Consider the following 26,599-nt stretch of genomic DNA (forward strand, 5'->3'; position numbering starts at 1 on the left):
ATTGTGAGGAGTATGTCTTCTTTACCAATTTATTCACCCTTGAACACTGAGAATGTCTCTCTGTCTTGGCTGTTGTAAATAACACTGCTCTGAATGTGCTGCTGGTATTGCCCTAACATTGTGTTTTCATTTTCTTGGGATATAGCCTTAGAAGTGAAATTGCTGGATCACTGTGGTTCTGTTTCTAAGGTTTTGAGAAACCTCACTGTCATTTTCCACAGTGACTATACCAATTCATAACTCCCTCAAAAAACCCGCAAGGGTTCTTTTTCCTCTACATCTTCCTCAGCATTTGTGCTTTGTCTTATTTATGGTAGACATTACAGGGGGCATGAGGTAAATGATAGCTCATTGTGTTCTTGATTCACTTCCTCCTTAAGATTAGTGATACAAGTGATGTCACATTTATTCCTCTGTTTATCTGCCAGTGAATATTTACTTTACTTCCTCTTGGCCATGATAAATAATGTGACTATGAACGGGGGTGTACAGATACCTGTTAAGATTTTGCTAGGTTGGGGCTGGAGTGATAGCACAGCGGTAGGGCGTTTGCCTTGCACGTGGCCGACTTGGGTTCGATTCCCAGCATCCCATATGGTCCCCCAGCACTGCCAGGAGTAATTCCTGAGTGCAGAGCCAGGAGTAACCAACCCCTGTGCGCTGCTGGGTGTGACCCAAAAAGCAAAAAAAAAAATAAATAAATAAATAAATAAAAGATTTTGCTAGGGGTGGAGGATATGTGTCCAGAAATGGAGTTTCTGAATTTTATGATAATTTTGTGTTCTTGAAGAATCAAGTTTTAAAAAACACTTCATTGGGCCAGAATGATAGTAAAGCAGGTAGGGTGTTTGTCTTTCCTGCAGTCAACCCATGTTCAATCTCCAGCATTTCAAATTGTCACCTGAGCACTCACTGCCAGGAGTGATCCCTGAGTGCAGAGCCAGGAGTGAGTCCAGAACACCACCAAGTGTGCCCCCCAAAATAAAACAAATACTTTATTGCTTATGTATTTTTAATTTTCTCAATAAAATTTGAGGTTGTGTTAATCTTTGTGCATTTTTCTAGATTTTTTTTCCTTCCCAAGTATACTAGTGCAGTTTTTAAATCTCATTCTTCTAAAACACAACCATATACAAGGTATATGGGTTCTAAGAAACAGTTTCTTGGCTGAAAAGCTTAAAAGATTATCATGGGGGGCCAGAAATAGAGTAGAGTGGGTAGAGCTCTTACCTTACACAAAGCCAACCTGGGTTCAATTCCTGATGCCTCATGTGATCCCCTGAGCACCATAAGGAATGGTTTCCTTAATACAGAGTCTAGAATAAGCCTTGAGCACCAAAACTGGCAAGTTAGCCAGAAAGATAACTCAGTAGACTAGAGTGCATGTCAGAGACTTTGGTTTGATCCCTGGCACCTCACGGTTATCTAAATATCGCCAGCAGCAGTCCCCAGAACGTGAGCCCATAGTGTCTCCTGAGCACTACTGGGGGTGGCCCCAAAACAAGCAAACAAAAGATCTCTTACAAACAACTCCTTTCTGACTTGCTCTTCAAGCCTGTGTTTTCCCTTGAACATGTGTCTCACTTGCTTGTCTGTTTCTTTGCTGGCCTGTTTTCACCCTGGAGAAGCCTGTGATCTCTCTTGAGCACACATTTTTCCCTGTCTCTTGCCTCATACCTTACTAATATGCTTCAATAAAAACTACCTTGGCTCTCTCTCTCGCTCTCTCTCTCTCTCTCTCTCGCTCTCTCTCTCTCTCTCTCTCTCTCTCTCTCTCTCTCTCTCTCTCTCACACACACACACACACACACACACACACATACACACACATGCACTTGTGTGCAAAACAAGCCTTTCCCTTTTTTTTATTTAAATTTTTTATTAAATCACCATGTGGAAAGTTACAAAGCATTCAGGCTTAAGTCTCAGTTATACAATGCTCGAACACCCATCCCTTCACCAGTGCACATATTCCACCACCAAGAACCCTGGTATACCTCTCATCCCACCCCCACCCCTCCACCTGTATAGCTGATAATTTTTACTTTACTTTCTCTTTACTTTGATTACATTCAATATTTCCACAAAAAAAAAACCTCACTATTATTGTTTGGAGCTCCCCCCACCCCAGTCAGACCTGCTGAAAAAGTAAGCATTTGATAATTTGTTTTCCATTGCTGAGAATGAAGAGATATGAGGTTCAGCTTTGGATTTCTGTATTTTACTATTTTAGTAACTAAGTCCAGGGAAATATCTGCCAGAAACTGCATCATTGCAAGCTCTCACCTCTCTTTAGTGGTCCTTATAAGATGGTGGTCGCCACACCCCCCGCCAAAGAAAAAGCCTAGAGAGAAAAAACTATCCCCTCCTGGGGCAGCATTGGGCCATGGCTTAGTTCACAGTCTAGAGACATTTCTGCAAGAAGCTGCTGGTACCAAAAGTAGTTTAGGTGGCCTCCGGGATCATGGTCATCTAGCAGCAGAGAGGCCGCACACCTGTGGCCATTTGGGTCACATCTCGGGGGAGAGCCAAGCCTTTCCTTATTAAATGTTACTTTTTAAACCCAGTCATCTGTAGCAGGAGATATAACATAGCATGTTAAGGCACTTGCTTATATGCTGTTGTCCTGCTGTTCGATCCCCACCCTATATGGGCCCTGAGCCCTTCCAGGAATGATCCTGAGCACCACTGGGTTCCCCCCAGTGCACCCTCCCCACCCCCCCACCCCATCACCAAATAAAAACAGCCCCATGCCTCCAGTATGCAAGGCATTGTGGCTCTCCTGGTTGCTTACATTGTAGTGTAAAACTAATAACAAGCACACAGGGAGGTAATTTAAAGAAAAAGAAAATGAAGAGTGGAAAAAGGGATGGAAGGGAGGGGAGGGGATGTTCTTTTGTAGAGGGTGATTAGGAAAGGTCTCCCAGAGGTGACATTTAAGCAGAGACCGGATAAAAACAGTCAACCATGGAAAAAAAAAAAAAAAACCTGTAGAAATGCATTTCAAGCAAAGGGAGCTGCATCCCCTGGTATAGGAACAGGAAATACTTTGGTGGGTCATACCTGGTAGACAGTGCCCTTCGATCTCTCTCTCCAGCCCAGCAAGTGCTTTTAGGAATTTGGGGAGGCTCCTGGTGGGTATTTGAGAGGCCTCGGGTCCCCTCGTGATTCTCGGTCAGTCGGGCAGCTTTTCAAGGCAAGGGCCTGAGGACACAGGTGCAATGCTGCTTGGCCCCTTGAGACACCCTTCCCCCACCCCCACCCTCCCCCATGGTGCTAGGGACCTCCAGGATTACACCCTACAGTGCTTGGGGGAGAGGGGACCATGTGCCTGCATTGAACTTCTGGCTCCACCTGGAGATGCAGGGGAAGGGGTCAGTGCGCTGCCAGCTATCCCTCCAGTGCCAGGAAATGTTTTTATGCTTTTTATTTTATTGTGGGGGCCAGGGGGAGGCACACCCAGTGATGCTCAGGGCTTTTGACTCTGCACTCAAAAATCACTCCTTACAGGGCTCAAAGGACCATATGGGGTACTAGGGATTGAACCAGGTCGACCACGTGCAAGGCAGGTGATCCACCCACTCTCCAGCCCAGGAAATACTCAAGGAGACATTGTAGGAATCAAATGAAGACTTCTCTGTCTCAGCCAATATGAAGAAATGGTTTAAGATATCTCACTGGCAAGAAAGTAAGATCAAAACTACAGATAGTAATATTTTAGGGAGGGGGCTGGAGCAATCGCACAGCAGATAGGGTGTTTGCCTTACACGTGGCCAATCTGGGTTCGATTCCCAGCATCCTGTATGGTCCCCTGAGCACCCCTGTGAATTGCCGGTTGTGACCCAAAAAGCAAAAAAAAAAAAAAAGAAGAAAGAAATATTTCAGGGAAATATAATTGTGTCTCGTTAATAATTCTAGAAATACCATGGATTTATTGATTTGTGGGGTAAGTGATGCTGCAAGATATTTCTGTAAACAAAACATCCCAGTGGTGATTCCCACATAGAAGACATCAGCCTCTCTCTGGGGTATATTTTTTCTCGGTACAAGAAATCTCAGTTTTAAGAGAGACTCTATAAAAATCTTAATTAAGAAGCCGGAAAGATAGTACAGGTGTTAAGGTTTTTGTTTTATATCCCATTGACTTTGGCTCAAATTCCAGTCACCGTTTTATAGTCCTCTGATCATTGAGCATAGAACCAGGAATAGTCTCTTGAGCACTGCCAGGAGAGGCCCAAGCCCCATTCTTCCTCTCCCCACCCCCCAGAAAAGAAAAGAGGACCATAGTAAATAAAATAATCAAGCAATCTTGCTGGTATTTTGTATGACAGTGCAGACATTCGCAGGTTTTTGTATTGAGGGTTGGAAAGAGTGGATGGTACCTCTCTGCCATTAGCGCTGTGCGGTGAAGCCAGATTAGGCCAGGAGTGGCTTTGAGCACTAAGAACAAGCAGTATCATTTTGTTGCCTCTTTTTTGCATTTACCTTCTTCAAACATTGATGAGACATTTGTAATAATATCCTCAGCAGAATGCTAATAATACTCATCTGAATGTTACCTCTGGAAGTGAAAATTAGTGCGATAAATTCTCACTTAGTCTCTTTTCAGTAGGTACTTTGGAAACTGTGGCTTTAAGTAAAATGACGTGATAAACCAGGGATTTTCTTTTTCTTCATTTTTAAAAAATTCTACTTAGTCACTGTTGGAGTACAGAATTATTTATGATTGGGTTTCATGTAATGCTCCAGCACCAGTCCCTTCACCAGTGTCCACTTCCCTCCATCAGCTTCCCCAGTTTTCCTCCGACCCCGTAGCTTACCTCTTGGAGAGACTCTTCAAATACGTTTTTTCCACTGTGGCTTACAGTCCTGTTGCCGATAGGACTTCATGTATAATACTTTGCCACCTTCCAGCACTCCCTCCTCTGGCCCACCACTTCCCTCCACTGTTGTTTAAGTGTTTCCCTCCCTGTCCTGTTCCTCTTACTCCACTCCCTGCAGGCTTCCTACTAAGGACTACAGTTCTGATGGTCTTCATTTCTATTTCCTTTGGGCATTTGTTGTTCCCCTACTATGTTTCTTTATATCCTGCATATGAGAGACATTCTAAGTTGCTCTGTCTCTCTGCAACCTCATTCAGTGTGATACTTTGTAGGTCCATCCATGTAGCAGTAAATTGTAGGATTTTATCATTTTTTAAGGCTGTGCAATACTCCACTGTGTACTATAGTCTCTTTATCCAGTCAGCTGTTCTTGGGCATCTGGGTTGTTTCCAGATTTTGACTATTGTGAATAGTGCTACAGGGAACATAGAAGTTCAAATGTCTTTTCTCCCTGTGTTTTGGGTCCTTGGGGTATATCCCAAGGATATACCCAGGAATTGCCTGGTCAAATGAAAAGCTCAATTCCTAGTTTTTTGAGAAATGGATGAATGTCTATATTGTTTTCCTCACATCCATGGCAACACTGGTGGGTTTTGTTCTTTTTGATGAGTGCTAGTCTCTGTGGTGTAAGGTGATATATCATTGCTTTGATTTCCATTTCTCTGATGATTAATGTTGCAGAGCACTTTTTTTCACAAGCTTTTTGGCCAGATAAACCCAGGTTTTCATTTAGTGTTGTCCAGAGTTTTTTTTTTTTTTGCATCATCATGATAAGGAAACAGCCTTACTTGAGGGCTTGCTGTATAAGGAAGTTCTATATTTCAGAGTGTGTGCTGGCTTTTAAACTGTTTTTACCTGCTGAGTAGTGCTGAGAGGTCCTTGGAGCTACCCTCTGTGACACGTGGCCCACCAGATGGTTCTATGCCTGAGTTTGGTTTTCCTGGGGGCCACCCTGCCAGTGCTTGGAGGGCATAGTAGGGGAATCAAAGTTGTGCCGTCTCACATGTCAGGTATGTGACAGAAACCTTTTGTGCTATCTCCTGGGCCCATGTGTGCTCTGCCTGCATTTTTTTTCCTTCATATGTCATGGGAATTTAAGTCCACTTTCTTTATCCTTCTTCTCTCTCCCCCCACCCCCACCCCTGGCCCTTGTATACCCAAACTTTGCTTATATTCTGGGTTCATAATTTCATTGCTCTTTTGAGAGGGAGCACACTGAGTGATGTTTAGGGCTACTCCTGGCACAGTGCTCAGAGGGCACAAGACCATTGGTGCCAGGCATAATCTGGGGTTTCTGTATAAAAGGGATATACTCTACCCATTGAACCATTTTCTCAGCTCAGCATTGCTGGTTTTGCATCAGTATTCACTCTGTACTCTCTAATAAGGACTTCGTTTTACCTTAACTAAAAATTGTGGTTTTTTTATTGTGGAGATTTTAAATGCTAACTCGTTTTTAAATAGAGACTACATGTCATTTAATCAGTACCTAGGATGTGTGTTCCAGTTGGATATATTTGCACTGTAACAGCCTTTTTGCAGCGTTTCTGTTACAAGTGGGTGGTACAGGAAGACCACTGTGCTTAAGGAAGGAGACAGGAAATCCTTTCCCGTTGCTCTACAAAAGACCTCATAAGAATTCTTTGAGGGTGAAAGTTTTATCTGACTTCCCTTTTTCATTGAAAAAATTTAATGTCCCCATTGACAGCTATTGAGATCATAGAGGGTCCTACACACTCCTGACTCTAGTCCTCAAACACTTGGTTTGGAACTCACCTGGGGGACACATGAGGTCACGCATTAGGCTTTGGTGTTCACCAAGCACTTCTACCTATATTGGTCACGTATCTCTTTAGTTGTGGTGCTCATAGGAGCTGCATCCTGTTTTCACTTGTGGTGCTTGAGCACAGTGTAGCTGCAGTGCAACCAGAAATTGCTCTGGAACCCGGTGCACAGACTGCAGGGGTGCCCCCTAAAACCCAGAGATGCCAACCATGCTGGGCACATGTGGTGGCTGGGATGGAACATCAGCCTCACTCACTGTTTTGAAGGCTAGTGCGCTAAGCCAGGCTGCTTGGATCTTTCCCACTCCAGATTGGGTGGAAAGCTTGAGAAACTTTTATGCAGCTCTGGGTAAATCGGTATATGAAATGGTGTACAAACCCAACACTTACTGATAATAAATCATAAATTAATTCTATATAAAAAAGGTTTTTAAAGATTATGTAACCCCGCATGGGGTCACAGCCCACAGTTTACAAAGTTCAGGTGTAAGCTGCTAAACTCTCCCCTTGAGTTTCTGACTTAATCATCAGACTCACCAGTGTATCTTTGAGTATGACTTCTGTATACAAGATTTCTCCTAATTATAGCTTTCAAATGAATTTAGGAAGAAGTTTCCATTTAGAGTAGGAAAGAAAAAAAAAAACATGTAGTTTCTGTTTAGCATATCAGCAAAGATTCTGTGAATATGAGCAGGTGTTCTAATGGGCAGGATGACTAGCCATCATTAAGACACTGCCCTATTATATCTACTCCAGTCCTCCTTTTCACTGAAAATTTAAAATATCCTATTTCTTCATATCAAGTGGCATTTTTTTTCTTTTTGGGTCACACCTGGCGATGCACAGGGGTTGTTACTCCTGGCTCTGCACTCAGGAATTACTCCTGGCAGTGCTCAGGGGACCATATGGGATGTTGGGAATCAAACCCCAGTCGGCTATGTGCAAGGCAAATGCTCTACCCGCTGTGCTATCGCTCCAGCTCTACAAATGGCATTCTTAAACTTTTCTTAGATGAACTCATATTCATAAGGGCCTGGTTTTAAAGTAGGAAGGCAGGACTTTTTCTCAGTTTTGTAAGACCCCTGTTCCCAGTGCAGCTGCTGCTGTGTTACCAGGTCACTCCCGGTGCCTTGGGCATAGCGGCGCTCACCGCTCCCAGTGGGTGAGGGCTGCTGGATGAATCAGACATGGAGTGTCTGTCATCCTGCCATCAGAGAGCAGGGCTAGGTCTAGGTGTAAATATTTAGAAAGGTTCTTGCTATGATCTCAAAAGCCATCCTTTTAGTTCTTCTTTCCGTTCATGTGAGAGAGCCTTTAAAGTGTCAAAAGTAACACTGTCAGGTGTGTACTCACTTCCCATTTCTGAAAGGAAGCTATATTTGTCTGCTCTAGAAATTTTTTCTGCAAATCATTACGGGGGGGGGGGGGGAATGCAAAGATAACATTGTTCATAGATAGAAGAGCTTGAATTCCAAGCCTGCTTCTGCAACTTTCCAGCTCTTTGACCTTGGGTAAGTGACTCAGCCTTCCATGCTTCTTTTTCCGAACCGCAATAACTGATGGCAAAATGGATCTTTATTGCAATCACAATGTACCTCTGTCACCAGAAGCTGATAACAACAAACATTTACATTCTGGTTACAGAGCTGAGAAGTAGTTTCGGGCTTCAGGTTTTTACCTCTGAGCAATAAGCCCTGGAGGCCACCAAGCTCCGCTGGCCAGAAAATCTCCTGCACCAAGGATCCTCACTGGTTCTCGTAGCATCATATTTGTAGATCAGCCAGCCCAGTTCCTTGAAATTTGTCAGGGGCGGGGGGTACCCAGGTATCCTGAACACCACCTAGGAGCCCCGTCAAAGATATTTTTTTTAAGAGTATCTTCTACATCCTTGCTAGCACTTGTTATATTCTGTTTTATTGCCATTCTTTTTTTTTTTTTTTAACCTTTTTTGGGATCACGCCCAGTGATGCACAGGGGTTACTCCAGGCTCTGCACTCAGGAATTACTCTGGCGGTGCTCAGGGCATCATGTGGGATGCCGGGGATTCAAACTTAGATCAGCCACATGCAAAGCAAATGCCCTACCCTCTGAACTATCCCTCCCACCCTGTATGTTTGTGTTTTATTGTGGTTTTGATTGTTTTTTCCTCAGGACTGTTGATATCTTTGCATGTGGTACTTTAACCATATGTATGTCTTCTTTGAAATATTCCTTTAAATTCACCAGTTTAGAAAATCTAATTGTTGAGTCACAGGTGTTCTCTGTTCAATTTTATTGAGTGAAACTTAGATGTGAAGGGAGAGAAAGAGGAAATGCATGTTGAAGGGAGAGCACTGCTTGAAAGAGCAAGCCTGTTCCATTTGATGGCTTAGCCACACGCTGTGGCGCTCTGGGGCTATCCTTGGCTAATTGCTTAGGGTCACCCCTGGTGGCTGAGCAAAACCTGCTCAGCCCATTGTACTGTCTCTGGCCCAGGAGTTCCATTCTGGATATTAATTTCTCCTCAGGTATTTGATTCACAACTACTTTGCATTTATAATTCACTTTTTACAAACAGGTTGGTTGAAATAACCTTGAAGGTCTTATCCAGCTCTAAGATTCTGATTTCTCTGCCTTAATAAATATGTCTAATGGAACATAATTGTTTTTCCATAATGAATTACTGCTTTCAGTGTCATTGAAAGAATTGGGTTTGTAATGCTAGGTGGAGATAACCCATCCCTATACTAGGTGACCTGGAGAGACATCAGCCTCCGTGGTGACTGTCTAAAACTCCTATCAGTTTGGTCTCATCTTTTTGAAGATGCCTTCAGAAGACAAGGGTCTTATTGCTGACTTGGCTTCTAATTTACTGTTAATTGACTTTGTTTTTGTGACTGTTAAAATGTATCAGCGCCAGGACCAGAGTGATAGTACAGCAAGTAGATGGTTTGCCTTGCCTTGCATGCTGCTGACTAGTATTTACTCCTCAGCGCCCCATATTGTGCCCCAGTCTCCCAAGAAAAGTTCCTGAGTGCAGAGCCAGGAGTAACCCCTGAACACCTCCAAGTATGGCCCCAAAACAAAATGATAAAATGTCTCAGTGATAGAACCGAAGGATTCACAGTAACTCTACCCTTCTCTTATTATCTCTGGACCTTGGACTAGTTGCTACATTCTCACACTCATCAATAAAAAAAAAGTATTAATTAGGGGCTGGAGAGATAGCACAGCGGGTAGGGCGTTTGCCTTGCACGCGGCGGACCCGGGTTCAAATCCCAGCATCCCATATGGTCCCCTGAGCACGGCCAGGGGTAATTCCTGAGTGCAGAGCCAGGAGTAACCCCTGTGCATCGCCAGGTGTGACCCAAAAAGCAAAAAAAAAAAAAAAAAAAGTATTAATTAAATAAGTTTCATCCCCAATACCCCATATTGTCCTCAAAGCCCCACAAGGAGTGATCCTTGAGCTCAGAGCCAAGAGTAAGCCCTGAGCACTGCCAGGTGAGACCCAAAACAAAACAAAAAAAAGTAATTAAATGAGCTAATACATGTAAAAGGTCTAAAAAGAGAGGCAGGGCTGGAGAGATAGCACAGCGGGTAGGGCGTTTGCCTTGCACGCGGCCGACCCGGGTTCAAATCCCAGCATCCCATATGATCCCCTGAGCATGGCCAGGGGTAATTCCTGAGTGCAGAGCCAGGACTAACCCCTGTGCATCGCCAGGTGTGACCCAAAAAGCAAAAAAAAAAAAGAGAGAGAGAGACTCAGGCATACAGTAATGTTCAGGGGTTACTCCTGGTTCTGCACTCGTGAATCATTCCTGGCAGTGCTCAGGGGACCATATGGATGCCAAGGACCAAACCTGGGTAAGGCAAGTGCCCTATCTCTTTGGCCCTAAGGACATGAAACTTTTAAGTACTCAACTTGAAAACTAAGATTTAGTAGGCTTGTTTTTATATTTAAACTGAAGCTGATATAAACAAATGTTTCTAATTTATAAGAATCACAATATTAAAAATGAATTTTTAGGGCTAGAGAGAGCTCAGTGAGCTGGAACACATGCTTTGCATGCAGGCGGCCTGGGTTGATCCCTGGCATCTCATGAATCCCCAAGTATCACCAGGAGCATCCCCTAAGTACAGAACTGGTAGTACCACACCAGGTGTAGCCCCAGAATAAAAAAATATATGTAAGAAAGATTTTTTAAAAGCCATCTTTTCTACATTTCTAATGAAGAACAGGAAAATGTGAATTTACTTAAATGGTGCATCATTAAGAAAACTGACTTTTGGAGCAACCAAAGAGATAGTATAGGGCTATCTATACTATCTTGTTCACTGTATTTTCCAGGTTTGATCCCTGGCATGGCATATGGTCCCCTGAACACAGCTATGATTTTGTGTGTAGGGGGGAGGGTGGTAGGGGCCAGATTGGAAGGGGTGGGAAGACAGAGAACACTGGAAGAAGTGATCATTTTTGGGTCATTTAATGATACAAAGTAGTGTATTAAATTTTTTAATTTGTTGCTTGGTACTTAAAGGACACAAGGTCATGTTTCTGCTTTGATGCTTTGGTCTCAGACTTTAGGCATAAAACATCTAATGTACTTGTTCTCCTAGAGTAGGTGGGTAATTTCCAGATAGGAAATGTGTCCAGATTAAAGTTAGTGCTACGTTACATAAAATCTAATAAGGAAACTTGCTGGCTTTTCTTGAACTCTACAGTAGGTAATTCTCTGTGTGGATAAGTACATTTTTGTGCATGCTTGCGTGCATGCGTGTGTCCCAATAAATAGTTTTCTTTCTTTGAGTGGGTGTTGGGCCACACTCACAGGTGCTTGGGAGATGCTTACTCCCAGCTGGGTGCTTGGGGTTGTTTCTCAAAAGAGTGGAAGCAGGAGCCTCAGCAGGCTCACTTCAGCACTTAGAGCCACCTCCCCGTGGACAGCTGGCATAGAGGAGGGATCACTAAGAAAATGATAGTTGGAGGAATCGGTCTAGATGGGAGATGTGTGCCAAAAGTAGATAAAGGTCCAAACATGATAAACTCAGTATCTGCATTGCAAACCATAATGCCCAAAAGTAGAGTACGGGGAATATTGTCTGCCATGGAGGCAGTGGGAGGGTGGGAAGGGGGGTATTCTGGGGATATTGGTGGTGGGGAATGTGCACTGGTGGACGGATGGGTGTTTGATCATTGTGTGATTGTAACTCAGATATGAAAGCTTATAACTATATCTCACGGTGAATCAATAAAATTTTTTTTTTAAATAGAGCCACCTCCCCAGCCCTGAACCTCAAATTCCTAAATTTATGCTGTGTCAGAAATAAGAGGTGAAAATAAACTTTAAGACTCTTGACACGGTTCTCTTTTCCAAAGGTTTTTTGCGATACTCTGTGTGTGTGTGTGTGTGTGTGTGTGTGTGTGTGTGTGTGTGTGTGTGTGTGTGAGAGAGAGAGAGAGAGAGAGAGAGAGAGAGAGAGAGAGAGAGAGAACTATTTGTTAAAGCCTCATCCTTCATTATGAAGTTAGAAAGTTAGAAGATTTTTTAGTTGCTCTTTAGTCAGGTGAATTGTATCTGTGCAGATGGAATAAGACTTTAGAAGCATTCCTATTCTAGTCTCGTAAGGGTTTTTTTTTTTCCTTTTCGGTTAGTGTATCTCCCAGGCAGCTCTAAAAGTTAAGTTTCATGGTGTGGAATTTATTCTATAATGGCTGAAATTTTTCTCTTACTGCTAATGCTCTCTCCATACTGTCATAATTCAAGTAATAGAAAGCTGTATTTTTATTTCAGGACTGGGGGAGGATAGAGTTGAGGGGTGTTGGTTTTGTTTTTTTATTTTGTTTTGCTTTATGTCTCTATAATGACTTCTTTCAAAATTATTACAGAACAAATAACCTAAAGATAATTATGCCCAGAGAGAGCCTAACAGAGCTGGCCAGCCACAAGCCCCACAAGCCCAGAGCATTCCCGGCAGCTTTGGGGGCTGGGATCTCTGATGCACCATGTGCAGACACCTCAGCTAACGGTGTGTGAGCACTGTGAACCAATATGTCGCCCCTCGTCAGGGCAGAAATAACAAGAGGAAAGGAAAGTAAAAAACTAAAGGAAAAAAAGATTACTGGCCCCACCTTTCCTTCAGCACTCTTTTAGTGAAATTCCCAATTACACAGATTAGAGATCGATTTAAGCAATTTCATCTAAATTAGTAAAACGACAAATGGATCGCTTAATTATCTGCTCTTTGTGTAGTTCTGATTTCAGCTTCTTAAGTGTTCGTGTATTACTTAGGTTATAACAAGTGGTACTTGTCCCTAAGAATTTAAAAAATGGAAATACTTCTTTTTAGTTTAAATACTTACCCCTGTGCTGGAAAATAATTTTTATGACTGCACATTTTAATCTGTTGATTTTTACTCTTTTAGGATATATGTAATTAATACATTTTATCACGCAAAATTGCCAGGCTGAATTACAACTCATACCTATTTGTTTGGATTTTCTGAAATTTCTATGTTTAAATTTGTGGATTTGACAACATGTCATTATTTGCAAATAAAAGCAACTTTCAGTCACTTACCTTTTTTGCTGAACGACTTGAGTTAACACTTAAAGAAATGAATTAAATTTATTTTGTTTCATATCAAGAAATGGATGAAAAGAGGCTGCTGGATCCAGGGTTGAAAGTCTGTGGAGGCCTCTGGAGTTGTGCTCTGAAGAACCAGCAGATGGAAGGTCTGAGTGACTGAAGAAAATGGGTGCTAATGCATCTAACTATCCTCATTCATGTTCCCCGAGGGTAGGGGCAAATTCTCAAGCCCAGCAGACTTTTATAGGTAACCATTTCAGTTCTTCTAATTTCATTTTTTTCCTTTAATGTAAATAAAAAGAGAGTGTGCTTTCACTGATCTTTGCTAATGAAAAGAAAATTGAGTTGTGAAAAGTTATTGCACAGCTAATAATTTAGTATTCAGATTTTCCCTAACAAATGTAATCTAGTTCATTATGTTTTTTTATCCTAATCCTTTGATAGTCATTTCTTCAATATATTATTGTTCTCTTCTCTGATTATCTTAACTATAATTACCAATTAACTTGTGCAAAAACCAGCAATCTTCATTGCTGTGAAAATTGTGACATACATGTTGCCCAACAAAGACAGCTTTGGGTAAGTTAAGACAAGGGAAAAAATTCAACATTATATACTGTAAAGATGTAAATAAAAATTGCATATAAAATATTGCATACAATAATATTCACAAATACTCCTCTGGTTTCCAAAAAAATCCATAATTAATGGCTATGTTATTTGATCAGAAATAACATCGAAAGCTTTTTTAAAATTAAGAATAATCTTCCAGCATTAAGATACTACATATGGTTCCCTGAACACTGCTGGGTGTGGCCAAAAACCAAAAAATAAAATGAAGAATAATTTACTGTCTCTACTTTGCATTTATATATAAAACTTAGCTATTTGGGATCAGAGTAGTAGTTCAGCCGGCCAGAGTACATGCTTTGCACGCAGGGGCTGGCTTTCAATCACTTGTATTTCAGCAATTCAAATGCCTATAAAAATTTTAAGCACAAAATGTGTTAAAGTGAATGTTGAAAATGATTATTAAGAAAATGAAACACATTTTCATTCGTTTAATTTCCTTTTTAGGGACATCATCCTTTTCTCAGCAAGGCTATGGTTGTGAGTCAAAATTATATAGCCTTGACCATGGCCACGAGAAACCACAAGACAAAAAAAAGAGAACCTCGGGCCTTGCCACCCTCAAAAAGAAGTTTATTAAACGTCGAAAATCTAATAGGTCTGCTGATCATGCCAAGCAGATGCGAGAACTCCTCTCTGGGTGGGATGTTAGAGATGTCAATGCGTTAGTGGAGGAATATGAGGGAACTTCAGCCTTAAAGGAACTTTCTCTACAAGCCAGTTTGGCTAGACCAGAAGCCCGGACATTGCAGAAAGATATGGCCGACCTGTATGAGTTCAAGTATTGTACTGATGTAGACTTAATATTTCAAGAAACGTGTTTTCCTGTTCATCGTGCCATTTTGGCGGCAAGGTGTCCATTTTTTAAAACGTTGCTTTCTTCCTCACCTGAGTATGGGGCAGAGATCATCATGGACATCAGTACAGCTGGTATAGACATGCCCATGTTTTCTGCTTTGCTACACTACCTTTATACAGGAGAGTTTGGAATGGAGGACTCAAGGTTTCAAAATGTCGATATCCTTGTTCAGCTTAGTGAAGAATTTGGAACACCAAATCCCCTGGATGTAGATATGCGTGGACTCTTTGATTACATGTGTTACTACGATGTCGTCCTTAGTTTCTCTTCCGACTCTGAACTGGTTGAAGCTTTTGGTGGCAATCAGAGCTGTTTAGATGAAGAGCTCAAGGCTCACAAAGCTATTATTTCAGCAAGGTCCCCATTCTTTCGAAATTTATTGCAAAGGAGGATACGAACTGGTGAAGAAATCACAGACCGAACTCTGAGGACTCCTACAAGAATTATATTAGATGAGACCATTATACCAAAAAAATATGCAAAAGTGATACTACACTGTATGTACACTGACGTGGTGGACCTCTCGGTGTTGCACTGCAGCCCCTCCGTGGGCAGTCTCAGTGAAGTCCAGGCTCTCGTCGCGGGGAAGCCAAACATGACCAGGGCAGAGGAAGCCATGGAACTTTACCACATAGCACTGTTCTTGGAATTTAACATGCTTGCACAAGGTACGTAATTCTGGTTCTGATTTCTGGAATTATATGTTTGTCTTCCAGACTTCGCACATAGTATTTTTATTATTTCAGTGTTTGGAGTGTGACGGGCTCATTTTTTTTTTATTTCGACACTATACTAATGACATCTGAGGTATAACTTGAGAATTAGTATTAATATCACTCATTTATTATTAAAACCAAGCATTTAGAACTAGTGACTAAGCAGTGGATGAGGCGTAATTCTTCCTGAATGTAAGGTGATAGGAGTGGAATATATAATTACTCAACTAGCTACTACCCACCTGCACTCTACCTGAGCTTTGAAGCAGACCCATCATGTCCCAACTTTCAAGATTATTCTTGATCTCAGACTCCTTAAAGTCTTGTGATTATACTTACTGCCTTATATTTAGAATAAGAATGAAGGTTCATTACAGAAATTAAAATGATTATAGTTGAATACAAACACATTTGCATTAAAGATTTGGCAGGGTTTCTTCAAGCTCCAAGTATCTTTATTTTCAAGCTCATCTTATTTCAGAAGCATTAACTGCATCTTGTCAAGATATGATGCTAGGGTGACATGTATTATTTATACTAAAAGTTTTTAAGTTAGCGCAGATATTTTTGGGTATTATAGGAGATGAGTACATCAAAATTACATTAAAAGAATGATACATATGTGAGGCAGAGGAGCTAGATGGCATAGGTGAGCACCTGTCTAGCACGTGTCCCAGCACTGGAGGACCCACCTGCCAGCAGTACCCTGGGAGTTGGCCCTTGTGCCCACCACCCCAGCATCAAACCGTCAGACCTGCACTGCTGGGCCAAACGTTGCTGGTAGTGGCCCCCATAAAAAAAGAAAAAAGCATCGTATATTCATTGATAAACATTAGAATGTGAACATTTCAGAAACAGAGACCTTCCGTGGGAGAGCTCGGGAATCTGCTGTCTCAACAGAGTTCACACAGCTTTCTATGGCCATAGATTAAAAGAAAACAAGCTGTATGCCATGAAAGTACTTGAGAAATTTAGCTAATGAGTATTTCTAAAAGAACATTAGAAGTTGTTAATTAGAAAAGAATGTTAATGGTGTGGGTAAAAGACATGGATTTAAATAAGAAAAGCTAAGCACATTTTTCTAACTGGAAAATAATGTGTATTCTGTGACTAAGTCAACAAACAGAACTTTGAGAAAACAAGAAATTAAAGCCTCAGTTAAGTAACTTCAGTAATAAAAATGGGAGAAATTACACAAAAGAAGGCATTGATACATAGGAGGTTTTTTTTTGTTTTGTTTTTGTTTTTTGTTTTTTGTTTTGTTTCGAGTTGAGGGCCAGGGCTGTGACTTAAGTGCAACTACACATATCCTGCTTTTGAAGCCCAGCACTTTGTGGACCTCAGAACCAGGTCTGACTTTGGTGGACCTGACGTCAGTATTCCCCCTTCCAACCCAAAAAAGTTGAGCTTTTGCTTTTGTAAGTGTCCTTTTACCACAGTCTTGTTTCTCATCACACTAGATTTGTTTTATGAGGCTCAAGATGGAGAGGCAGCACAGCTGACTGCCTTTGCATAGAGGAGGCCCCATTCAGTCCCTGGCTCCATATGGCCCCCCAGGCACCGCCAGAAGCCATTCCCACAGAGAGAGCTGAGGATAGCCCCCCAGTACTGCAGGGTATGATATAAAAAAGGTGAAAAAAAGAAAACCTCAAAATGTCATTGAAATATTAATGTTGGGGCCGCAGTGATAGTGCAGCAGTAGGGCACTTGCCTTGCACATGGCCAGCCCAGTTTTGATCTCTAGCACCCCATATGGTTACATAAGCCCCCCAGGAGTGATTCTTGAGCCCTGCGGGGTGTGCCCCCTCAAGAAAAACCAGAAAATATTTAATATCAAGAATTGTGCACCGAAGAGATAGTACAGTGGCCAGGGCACTTGTCTTGCACCCTGCTAACCTGGTTTCAATCCCCAGCACTCTATATGGTCCCCCAAGCACCACTAAATGATCCCAGGGTACCATAATGTATGGCCCAAAAACAAAAAAATTAAGAATTACATTAATAGTGAACTATTTAGGTATTAGACTAGAGGAAACTTGGCAAATTAGCAGCTCTTGTCTGCTATTCTTTATTTTGTAAAACCAAATTGTTAGAAAAAATAAATCTCAGAGACATGTTAAAGTGACAGTTTAACAGAAAGGTATAATCTCTATTTCCTCATTGATTTAATTTGATTTTTGATTTTGAGTCACATCCAGTGGTGTCACAAATATTCTCCTGGCTTGTTGCTTGTTGTTGCAGTGCTTGGGACCATGCCATCCTGGGAATCGAACCCAAGGCTCCCACTTGCTCAGCGTGCTCCCAGTCCTGATACTATTTTTTAACGTGTTTAAGTAATGAGATATCCCACTTTGCTATTTCAAAAAAATGGGAAAGCATTACTTTATATAGTTTTTAAGTTTCAAGTGAAAAGTAAAGTTGTCAGCCAGTCTTTGGAACTTGGAGAATAATCAATCTAGAATTCTTCCACGTTAAGTGTGCTAAAAAATAATCTTTACTACCTCAGACCACAGAGACTGGCACACATTCAAAAGAACAAAAGCAACTGCTGTTGGAGAGGATGTGGGGAGAAAGGGACCCTTCTACACTGCTGGTGGGAATGCTGACTGGTTCAGCCCTTTTGGAAAACAATATGGTGGCTTCTCAAAAAATTAGAAATTGAGCTCCCATTTGACCCAGCAATACCACTGCTTGGGAATATATCCCGGAGAAGCAAAAACAGTGTAATCGAAATGACATCTGCCACTTATATGTTCATCGCAGCACTGTTTACAATAGCCAGAATCTGGAAAAAACCTGAGTGCCCGAGAAAAGATGACTGGTTGAAGAAACTTTGGTACATCTATACAATGGAATACTATGCAGCTGTTAGAAAAAATGAAGTCATGAACTTTGCATATAAGTGGATCAATATGGAAAGTATCATACTAAGTGAAATGAGTCAGAAAGAGAGGGACAGACATAGAAAGATTGCACTCATCTATGGAATATAAAATAACAGAGTAGGAGACTAGCACCCAAGAATAGTAGAAATAAGTACCAGGACGTTGGCTCCATGGCTTGGAAGCTGGCCTCACATTCCGGGGAAAAGGCAGCTCAGATAGAGAAGGGAACATCAAGTACAATGTGCTTGGAGACCACTCGTAGGAAGGGTGATGCATGCTGAAAGTAGACTAGAGACTGAACCACTCAATACCCCTATTGCAAACCACAGGACCCAATTGGAGAGAGAGAACAAAAGGGAATACCCTGCCGCAGAGGTAGGGTGGGGTGGGGGGAGATGGGATGAGGGTTGGGATACTGGGTTTATTGGTGGTGGAGAATGGGCACTGGTGAAGGGATGGGTTCTCGAGCATTGTATGAGGGAAACACGAGCACGAAAATGTGTACATCTGTAACTGTACCCTCACGGTGATTCACTAATTAAAAAATAAATTTAAAAAATAATAATAACCTTAGCCGTTGAATCAGAGAGTAATACAGGGGTTAAGGCGCTTGCCTTGTGTGCAGCCGACCCCAGGTAAATCCACAGCACCGTACAAGAGTGAACATGGCCAGTGGTCACTCTTGAGCACAGTCAGGAATAAGCCCTAATCACTGTTGGTGTGGCCCAAGCCCCTACACTCCCCAAAGTGTAAACAATTATTTAGGTATTAATTGAATTTTGATATTAATTATTTAGGTATTATATTTTGAATTAAAGATATAAAACAACTCTTTTTCACCAGGCTTAATCTTAGTTACTTAAAGTTCCCTTAGGACTTGGAGCAATGGTACATCAGGAATGGCATTTACCTTGCATGTGGCTGACCCAGGTTTGATCCTTAGCACTCCATGTGGATCCCTGAATAAATGTCAGGCGTGATCCCTGAGTGCAGAGCCAGGAGTAAGCACTGGGCATCGCCAGTGTGCCACAAAACAAAACCAAAAAAAAACAAATAATGGGGCTGGAAAAATAGTACAGTGCGTGGGGCACTTGCTATGCACACAGCCGGTCCACGTTCAATCCCTGGTACCCTATATGGTCCCCAGACTCCAGCCAGGAGTGATCCCTGCGCACAGAGCCAGAAAGAAGTAAACCCTGTGCACTGCTGGGTATGCTCCCCCACCTACATCCACCCCTCCCCCCCAAAAAATTAGTAAGGCTCATTTCGTAGGGGCCAAAGAGGTAGAGCACCTGCCTTGCACTTAACAGACCCAGGTTAGATTCCTGGCACCTCATATGGTCCCCAAATCTCTGCTAGGAGTGATCTCTGAGCATAGAGCCAGGAGTAAGTCCAGAGCAGCAGACTTACCAACAAAAAGAAAACATTAAATTTGGATGTATATGGTAAACTATAGATATAGATTTTTTAAAATTTTGTTACCGTTGTGTAGGCCTTATCCCACTCTCCCTACTCATTCTACTGTTCCTGTGAGGGCTTATAACAGATCATAATTTCAGCAGCAGCTTTACTTCATTTATGGGAAGGAGAATATTTGGTCAGTAAAAGAGGGATTTTCTGCAGGAGTGGGGGGGCATATCTGGCAGGGGAGCAAGGATATATGGGGATTGAACTCTGGGCCTCACGCCTGCTTCAGCCTGTGCTCTAACACTTGAATCATCTCCCAGACCCAAAACTAGACAACTAGATCTGAGTTCTTCACACACATTTTAACTTATTGACTTTAAAATGAGTTTAAACTCCTATCTTCTTATTTGTAAATAAGAATAGTGACACTGTATGGTAGACTTTGAGCATTTAAGAAAGAGTATTGGTTAACTGAGTAGAAGCTGATAGTAAAGTACCTGCTACCTGAGACTCCTCACAACATATGTTGTTCATTAATTATCACAGTCTTTGGTGAAACTTTAAGTTACAAAAGACAATTTTTGATCCCTGGCACCAAAATTTAAAAATAGAAAAATTATATCTATTTTAAACCCAATACCTAGCATATTTTACCAATTTCTATTTGATTATTATTGATGTTAAGATTTTATTGCAGTTTTATCACTAGTGGCTAAACTGTTCTAAGCATCTGTTACTCTGCAGTTAGTTTTTCTCAGCAGGTGTTCTGCAAGAAGATTTAGACTATAGTACATTCAGGATTGATGATAATAAATTAGCATCTCTGCATGCATCCAAGCATTATGTACCATTTTGGAGAGAATTAAAAAATGGTAGTCATTATGTACCATTTTGGAGAGAATTAAGAAAATAGTTACCAAAATCTTATTCTGTGTTTTAGGATTCAGACAAGCATGCTCAGTTAGGAAAGACTCTCAGGGGCCAGGATGTAGCACGACAGGAGAGCACTTGCCTCCTTGGTTTTGAGGTGCCTGGAGATAGCTCAGTGGAAGAGTGCTTGCCTTCGGGCACCCAGCAGTGAGTCCTAGCTATGTAAGTCTGCAGTTTGAGATCCAGAAACCACCAAAACCAAGTCTGATCTCTAGCACACTGCAACCAAGCGTGTACAGGCACTAGTAACACGTGTAACTACAGTAACACCTACAGTGAGCTCCCAACCAGGCAAACACAGCGTGTACGAGCACCTCCTCCTCCCCGTCACATCAGCAGGGATGCCATGACCAGCAGCAGGTTGAGGTTCCGATAGCTTCTTCGTGGCTTCCTGTCCTCAGTGCTATGGAACATTACAGGTGTTCAGTAAAGGTTTTTAAACTAATGAGTGTTACCTTTTGGTTTGTATTAGTTTTAACTATAAAAGTAAAAGGCAGTTTTGAAAGGAAGCCAATTGAATCAGGTGGCTGATACCTTGAGACTAGATAGACCTTTGCCCATGGGGACTTTAATAGAGATTTAATAGCTTCAGGAACATCATAAAGAGGGCTCATAGGTGGACAGCTGGAGTGTTTTGGCAAATGGATAAAAGGAATCCTGCCCTGCGTTGAGAAAGTGCTTTAGTCAGGACAGTCACTGTTGGCGGGGTGTATTTGCAGGTAATAGGGCCCAGCTCACTCACCTGGCATCTTAGGACTAGATTTCACTTCACCTAAATCAGTATGTAAAAGATTGAACGTAAGTTTAAATCTGTTTCCCCCAACGACTTAATAACAAATAAAACAAATATATAACTCAAAGACAGAGTTCTGGAAAAAAAATAATAACAAGAGGATACTGAAAATTTTCAAAGTTGGAAAACATTAAAAATACCATCTCAAGGGCCGGAGCGATAGCACAGCAGGTAGGGCGTTTGCCTTGCACGCGGCCGACCCGGGTTCGATCCCCGGCATCCCATATGGTTCCCCAAGCACCGCCAGGAGTAATTCCTGAGTGCAAAGCCAGGAGTAACCCCTGAGCATCGCTGGGTGTGACCCAAAACGCAAAAAAACAAAAAGAAAAAAAAGAAAAATACCATCTCAGTGGAGATGACAGGCCAGTAATTCTGGAGTCTGTGGAGGGTACTACTGAGAAGGTGGCCATCCCCACAAGTGACCCTTGACCATGCTCAGGCACCAGGTGTGTTGTTGTGGATTCACCTAGGGTTGACTGCACATAAGGCGAGAGCCTTATCCCTGTATTACTCGCAGGTTCAACTGTTAAGATTTTTTTTTTTTTTTTTTTTACTCACTTGAAAGAACTCTAGATTAAGTATTCTTCAAGTCCCAAAGACTGGCAATTTTACTTTTGATTCAGAACTACATAAAGTAATGCTTTTTCATTTTTGAAACAGCAAATAAGGGTTTTTCATTCTTTAAGACAGCAGTGCACCCTTCAGAACTCTAGAATGACCAAGGCCCCTGAGGTGCTCTGGAAATTTCAGTCCTAGTACTTAAGTTGCAGCCTTTCCCACTCCTGAATTTTAACTTACACATGGTGTCCAAAAGAGATGCAATTGTTTTTACTTCACCTACTCCTGACTGTTCAGGCATCACACCTGCCAGGGCTCCAGTGATCATTATCAAACCCAGGTATGGCCCCATGCAAGGCAAGGCCCTACTGCTCTACTGTCCCCTGGTCTCGCCGCAGGTGTTCAGGGTTTCATGATCTGATAATGTACAGCAAGTGCATAATGAAAAAGCCAGTTTGCCTCTCCCTTGTTCTACAGAGGCTCTATAGTCAGCAAGTCAGCCTCTGCAATGAAGTTTCCAAAATTCTTCTCACTGCCTTTCTCTTAAATAGGAAAACCCATCCAGAACTCATTGGACATTGGAGGAAAAGATTTCAGATTAAGACTGAGATGAGAACTGAAAGAACAAAGTACTAGAAGATGTAGACAATGCAGGAAGAAAAAGGAAGCCTTAATAGGCTCAAAATACTGTGTAAAAGGACGTTTTTGAATCAGTGAGACATAAGGTAGACAGGTAGGCTGACATAAAAGTAGAAACAGGAGCTTTTGAAAATGAGGTCACAGAAATAAAAAAATGTAATAGATTAAAAAGTAAAGTTGGGGGACGTAAAGTTGAAGACACCTAGAAAATTAATTATTAAGAGACAATAGTGGAGATGAATGCAAAAGAAAAATGAAAAAACCTAGAGTATTCATCTAGAAAGTGTAACACCTTAATAGTGTTTTTTTTTTTAATATCTACCAAAGAGAATGGAAGAGATCTAAATTATACATAGATGAAAACTGAATTTTTTTTGTGTTTGTTTTTGAGTCACACCCGGCGATGCACAAGGGTTACTCCTGGCTCATGCACTCAGGAATTACTCCTGGTGGTGCTCGGGGGACCATATGGGATGCTGGGATTCGAACCCAGGTCGGCTGTGTGCAAGGCAAATGCCCTACCCGCTGTGCTATTGCTCCAGCCCCTGAATTTATTTTTTTTTAAATATTTGTCTATTTCACCTAGGGAAAAATAGAGGTAAAAAGATTCTAAAATAATATAGAAACATTTAGGTTCCATTCAGAGAATTAGGAATCAGAATAGTATTAACCATTTCAATAGCATCAGTTGAATACTGAAATACAGTGTTATACTCCTTCCAAAAGAGCTGATTGAAAATCATTTTAAAGTAAAAGTTCTAGACTTAATAGGCAGATTGTCAAAAAAAATATATGATTTTCCAGTCTTTCTTAAAAAAATTTTACCTTTTGGGGCTGGACCCATAGCACAGCGGGTAGGGCGTTTGCCTAGCACTCGGCCAACCCGGGTTCGATCCCCGGCATCCTATATGGTCCCCCGAGCACTGCCAGGAGTAATTCCTGAGTGCAGAGCCAGGAGTAACCCCTGAGCATCGCTGGGTGTGACCCCCCCCAAAAAAAATTTACCTTTTGCTTCCCCCCCTCATGAAGTTACTGTGTTCTTTTTTTTGGGGGGGGGTCACACCCAGCGATGCTCAGGGGTTACCCCTGGCTCTGCACTCAGGAATTACTCCTGGCAGTGCTCAGGGGACCATATGGGATGCTGGGGAAGGAACCAAGGTCAGCAAGGCAAACACCCTGCCCGCTGTGCTATTGCTCCGGCCCCATCATGAAGTTACTGTGGATGTTTTCCATTTGACATTGAAGTAAACGAAAAACAAAGATGTGTGGGGTCCAAAAAATGGGATGCAGAGAGGAAAGAAAGAAAATCTGGGTCCAAGCTCAGCAGTAGGTCTAGTGGTCAGACTCAGGTAAAGCCTCTGGAAAGCAATCCCTTCCCTTAGTGTTGTTGATTAAGTGATAAATGGCAGTGAACGGGATTTTGGTGGATCCTTTGTGATCATAAGGAATTAGCAATAGACTTGCAGAAATGAAATGTGAAAAGATGAATTTAATGTTTCTAAACTAAATGGGAAGAAATATAATTTTAACATATAGCTGAGCCCAGCGTTAGACACTATTTAAAATAGTTATTGAACTAGTTAAAATGAACACTAAATATTGGTTTAATAAAAATTGGAAAATAGAGAAATTCCAGAAGAAATACCTTAGGAACTGAGAGTAGTTGCCTCTGGGAGACCTCGCACTAGAGAGCGTTATTTTTAGGCTAAGCTTTTCATTACTGGCAGGCATAAGACTTCAAATAATAAGCATACAGTGCTTTGATTAAAAAAAAAATTAAATAAAGGTATAGTATTTTCTCAGTAAAGTAGACCTTGTCTTGAAGAGTTGGGAAATTAGTTATTTCTATCAGCAAAGGTAATACTAAGAACATTCTTGGGATTTTAGATTGCAAAGGCTTTTTGGTTTTTGTTGGGGGGTTTTGTTTTCATTTTTGTTTTTTTTTTTTGGTTTGGATTTGGTTTTCCTCCTTTGGTCATCCTGTGAGTGTAGTAAGGTGCTAGGTGTTAATTACTAGATAGGCTTTCCCAAAGTTGTAAGTAAAGTTGTGACTCATACCAGCTCTTCCAGGCCCAAGCCCAGAAATTCAGGCTCAGTGAGTGGGGGAGCAAAATGAGAACCAGTCTCCAGGGATGTGATTTTTAGGAGGCCCTTGGGCTGGTTTTAGAAGCCAAGTGATCATCTGGTGATTGGAGCTTCAACCCAGGAATGCCGGCCCCAAGCCTGGTTTGTGCTGAATTGCTTGGGAGGGGCAAATAAGCACAGACTTGTGGGAACTGCAGCCTAGGCTAGGAGGATTTTTTGTTTTTTCTTTAATTGGGGGACTAAGCAGGGGCCGGGGCAGCAGCCTGGGTAGGTCATTACTTAGTCTTTGCCGTAGTGCACTTGGCCGCAGAACAGAGGACTTTGTAGTGAGTCGGCCAGTCTTTCCTGAATAGACACAGTCAGTTAATTGACGAGTCTGGGGGAAATTCCTCATTGTTCAGGTCTTGAAGAAGGTGGGATCCTGGGCTGATGGCACTGGGAGGCGAGGTCCAGAGCCCAGTGAGAATTCCCTCTGGAAGCATGGTAGGGGCAGGAGCACCTTATGGAAAGAGCAGTGGTGCTGGTGGTTGCCCTCTCTGTCCAGAGGCAGAGCAGGAGCTGTCAGGCTGTCAGGCTGCTGCTGGCCTTCTCTGCGGGCCAGTGCTCAGCCACAGCCTTCCTTTGTTCCTGTTTGTTTCCGAGCCTGCTCTCCGCTTTCCCAGCAACGCTGCAGACCCACAGTGTCCTTTCCGAGAAATCCCTGTTCTCTAGGCCAGCTCAGTTGTTTTCTGCACTTGCAAGTTGGAGGGTTGGATGATTAACAGTGTCTTGTTGAAAAGACAAGTGTATAAAATTCCAAAATTAGTGACTCAAAAGCACTGGTTGTTTGATCACTGAGAACATAATATTGATTTATAATTATGTACGTAAAAACCCTCACCTTAGGAGAACTATAGATTTTCTCATAACTTGAACAACACATGGGCCTATTATGGGAAGTTTTATTTCCTTGTCATAAATACTTCAGAGCCAAGAATAACCCCTGAGCACCACTGGGTATGGGTCCAAAACCAAAATAAGTATGTTGACTTCAGAACAAAATATCCCAGCATCATCCCCGATATCGATATGCCTGTACCAGTGCAGAACACTCGACAGCAGAGGACTTGGAATTGGATTTTGTATTTTCATCTTTTTTGTTCCTTTTTGGGTCACACCCAGAGGTGCACAGGGGTTACTCCTGGCTTTGCACTCAAGAATTCCTCCTGGCGGTGCTCAGGGGACCATATGGAATCGAACCCAGGTTGGCTGCGTGCAAGGCAAATGCCCTACCCACTGTACTATTACTCCAGCCCCTATGTTTTTATTTTTTTTAAATATATATATATATCTTTTCAGTCTTTGTAATATGAAATCTTAGTTCCAAAAGGAACTCTCCAATTCATGTCTAGCGATTGCTATAATTTTATTCCACTGAAAAAATCTAGCAGGATTGGAGAGGTAGTACAGCAGATAAGGTGCTTGCTTTGCACGTGAAATGTATGGCCAACTTGGATTCCATCCCTGGTGCCCCCATATGACCCTCCAAACCGCGGGCCCCCTCCCCCCCCCCCCGTGATCCCTTAGTACAGAGCCAGGAGTAAGCCTTGAGCACCAGCAGGTGTGGCCCAAAAACAAAGGAACAGCAACAACAACCCAAAAAAAAGCAGAGAAAGCCGTTGAAAGCAGTGACCTAATTTTTCCCCTTAGCAACTAAGGGAGTCTTTGAAACTAATGCATAACAGCCTAGACTGTTCCACTCACTAATCCAGTCCCCTTGCCTTCCCTCCTCTCCATTGTCCCATGGTGTCACTCCTTTTCTGTCTCAGTTCACTTGAGTTGGCATTCGTTTTTTTTCTGTCTATAATTGTTTCCTCTTCAACA

General features: G+C 42.1%; 1 protein-coding gene across 2 annotated transcripts in view; it reads left to right on the top strand.

The window, feature by feature from the left end:
- Positions 1-26,599, top strand: part of BTBD7 (BTB domain containing 7) — a 95,104-nt gene that overhangs the window by 21,378 nt on the left and 47,127 nt on the right. For both annotated transcript variants that reach the window (XR_008629179.1, XM_055131015.1), the window contains exons 2-3: positions 13,294-13,481; positions 14,312-15,391. Coding sequence is in view for 1 of the 2 variants with exons in the window: in XM_055131015.1 (XP_054986990.1) it covers positions 13,400-13,481; positions 14,312-15,391 (1,162 nt within the window). In the remaining variant the exon portion in view is untranslated. The remainder of the gene's footprint in view (positions 1-13,293; positions 13,482-14,311; positions 15,392-26,599) is intronic.

The sequence above is a fragment of the Sorex araneus genome, chromosome 3 (genome assembly GCF_027595985.1).
Source record: "Sorex araneus isolate mSorAra2 chromosome 3, mSorAra2.pri, whole genome shotgun sequence".
NCBI classification, from domain to species: Eukaryota; Metazoa; Chordata; class Mammalia; order Eulipotyphla; family Soricidae; genus Sorex; species Sorex araneus.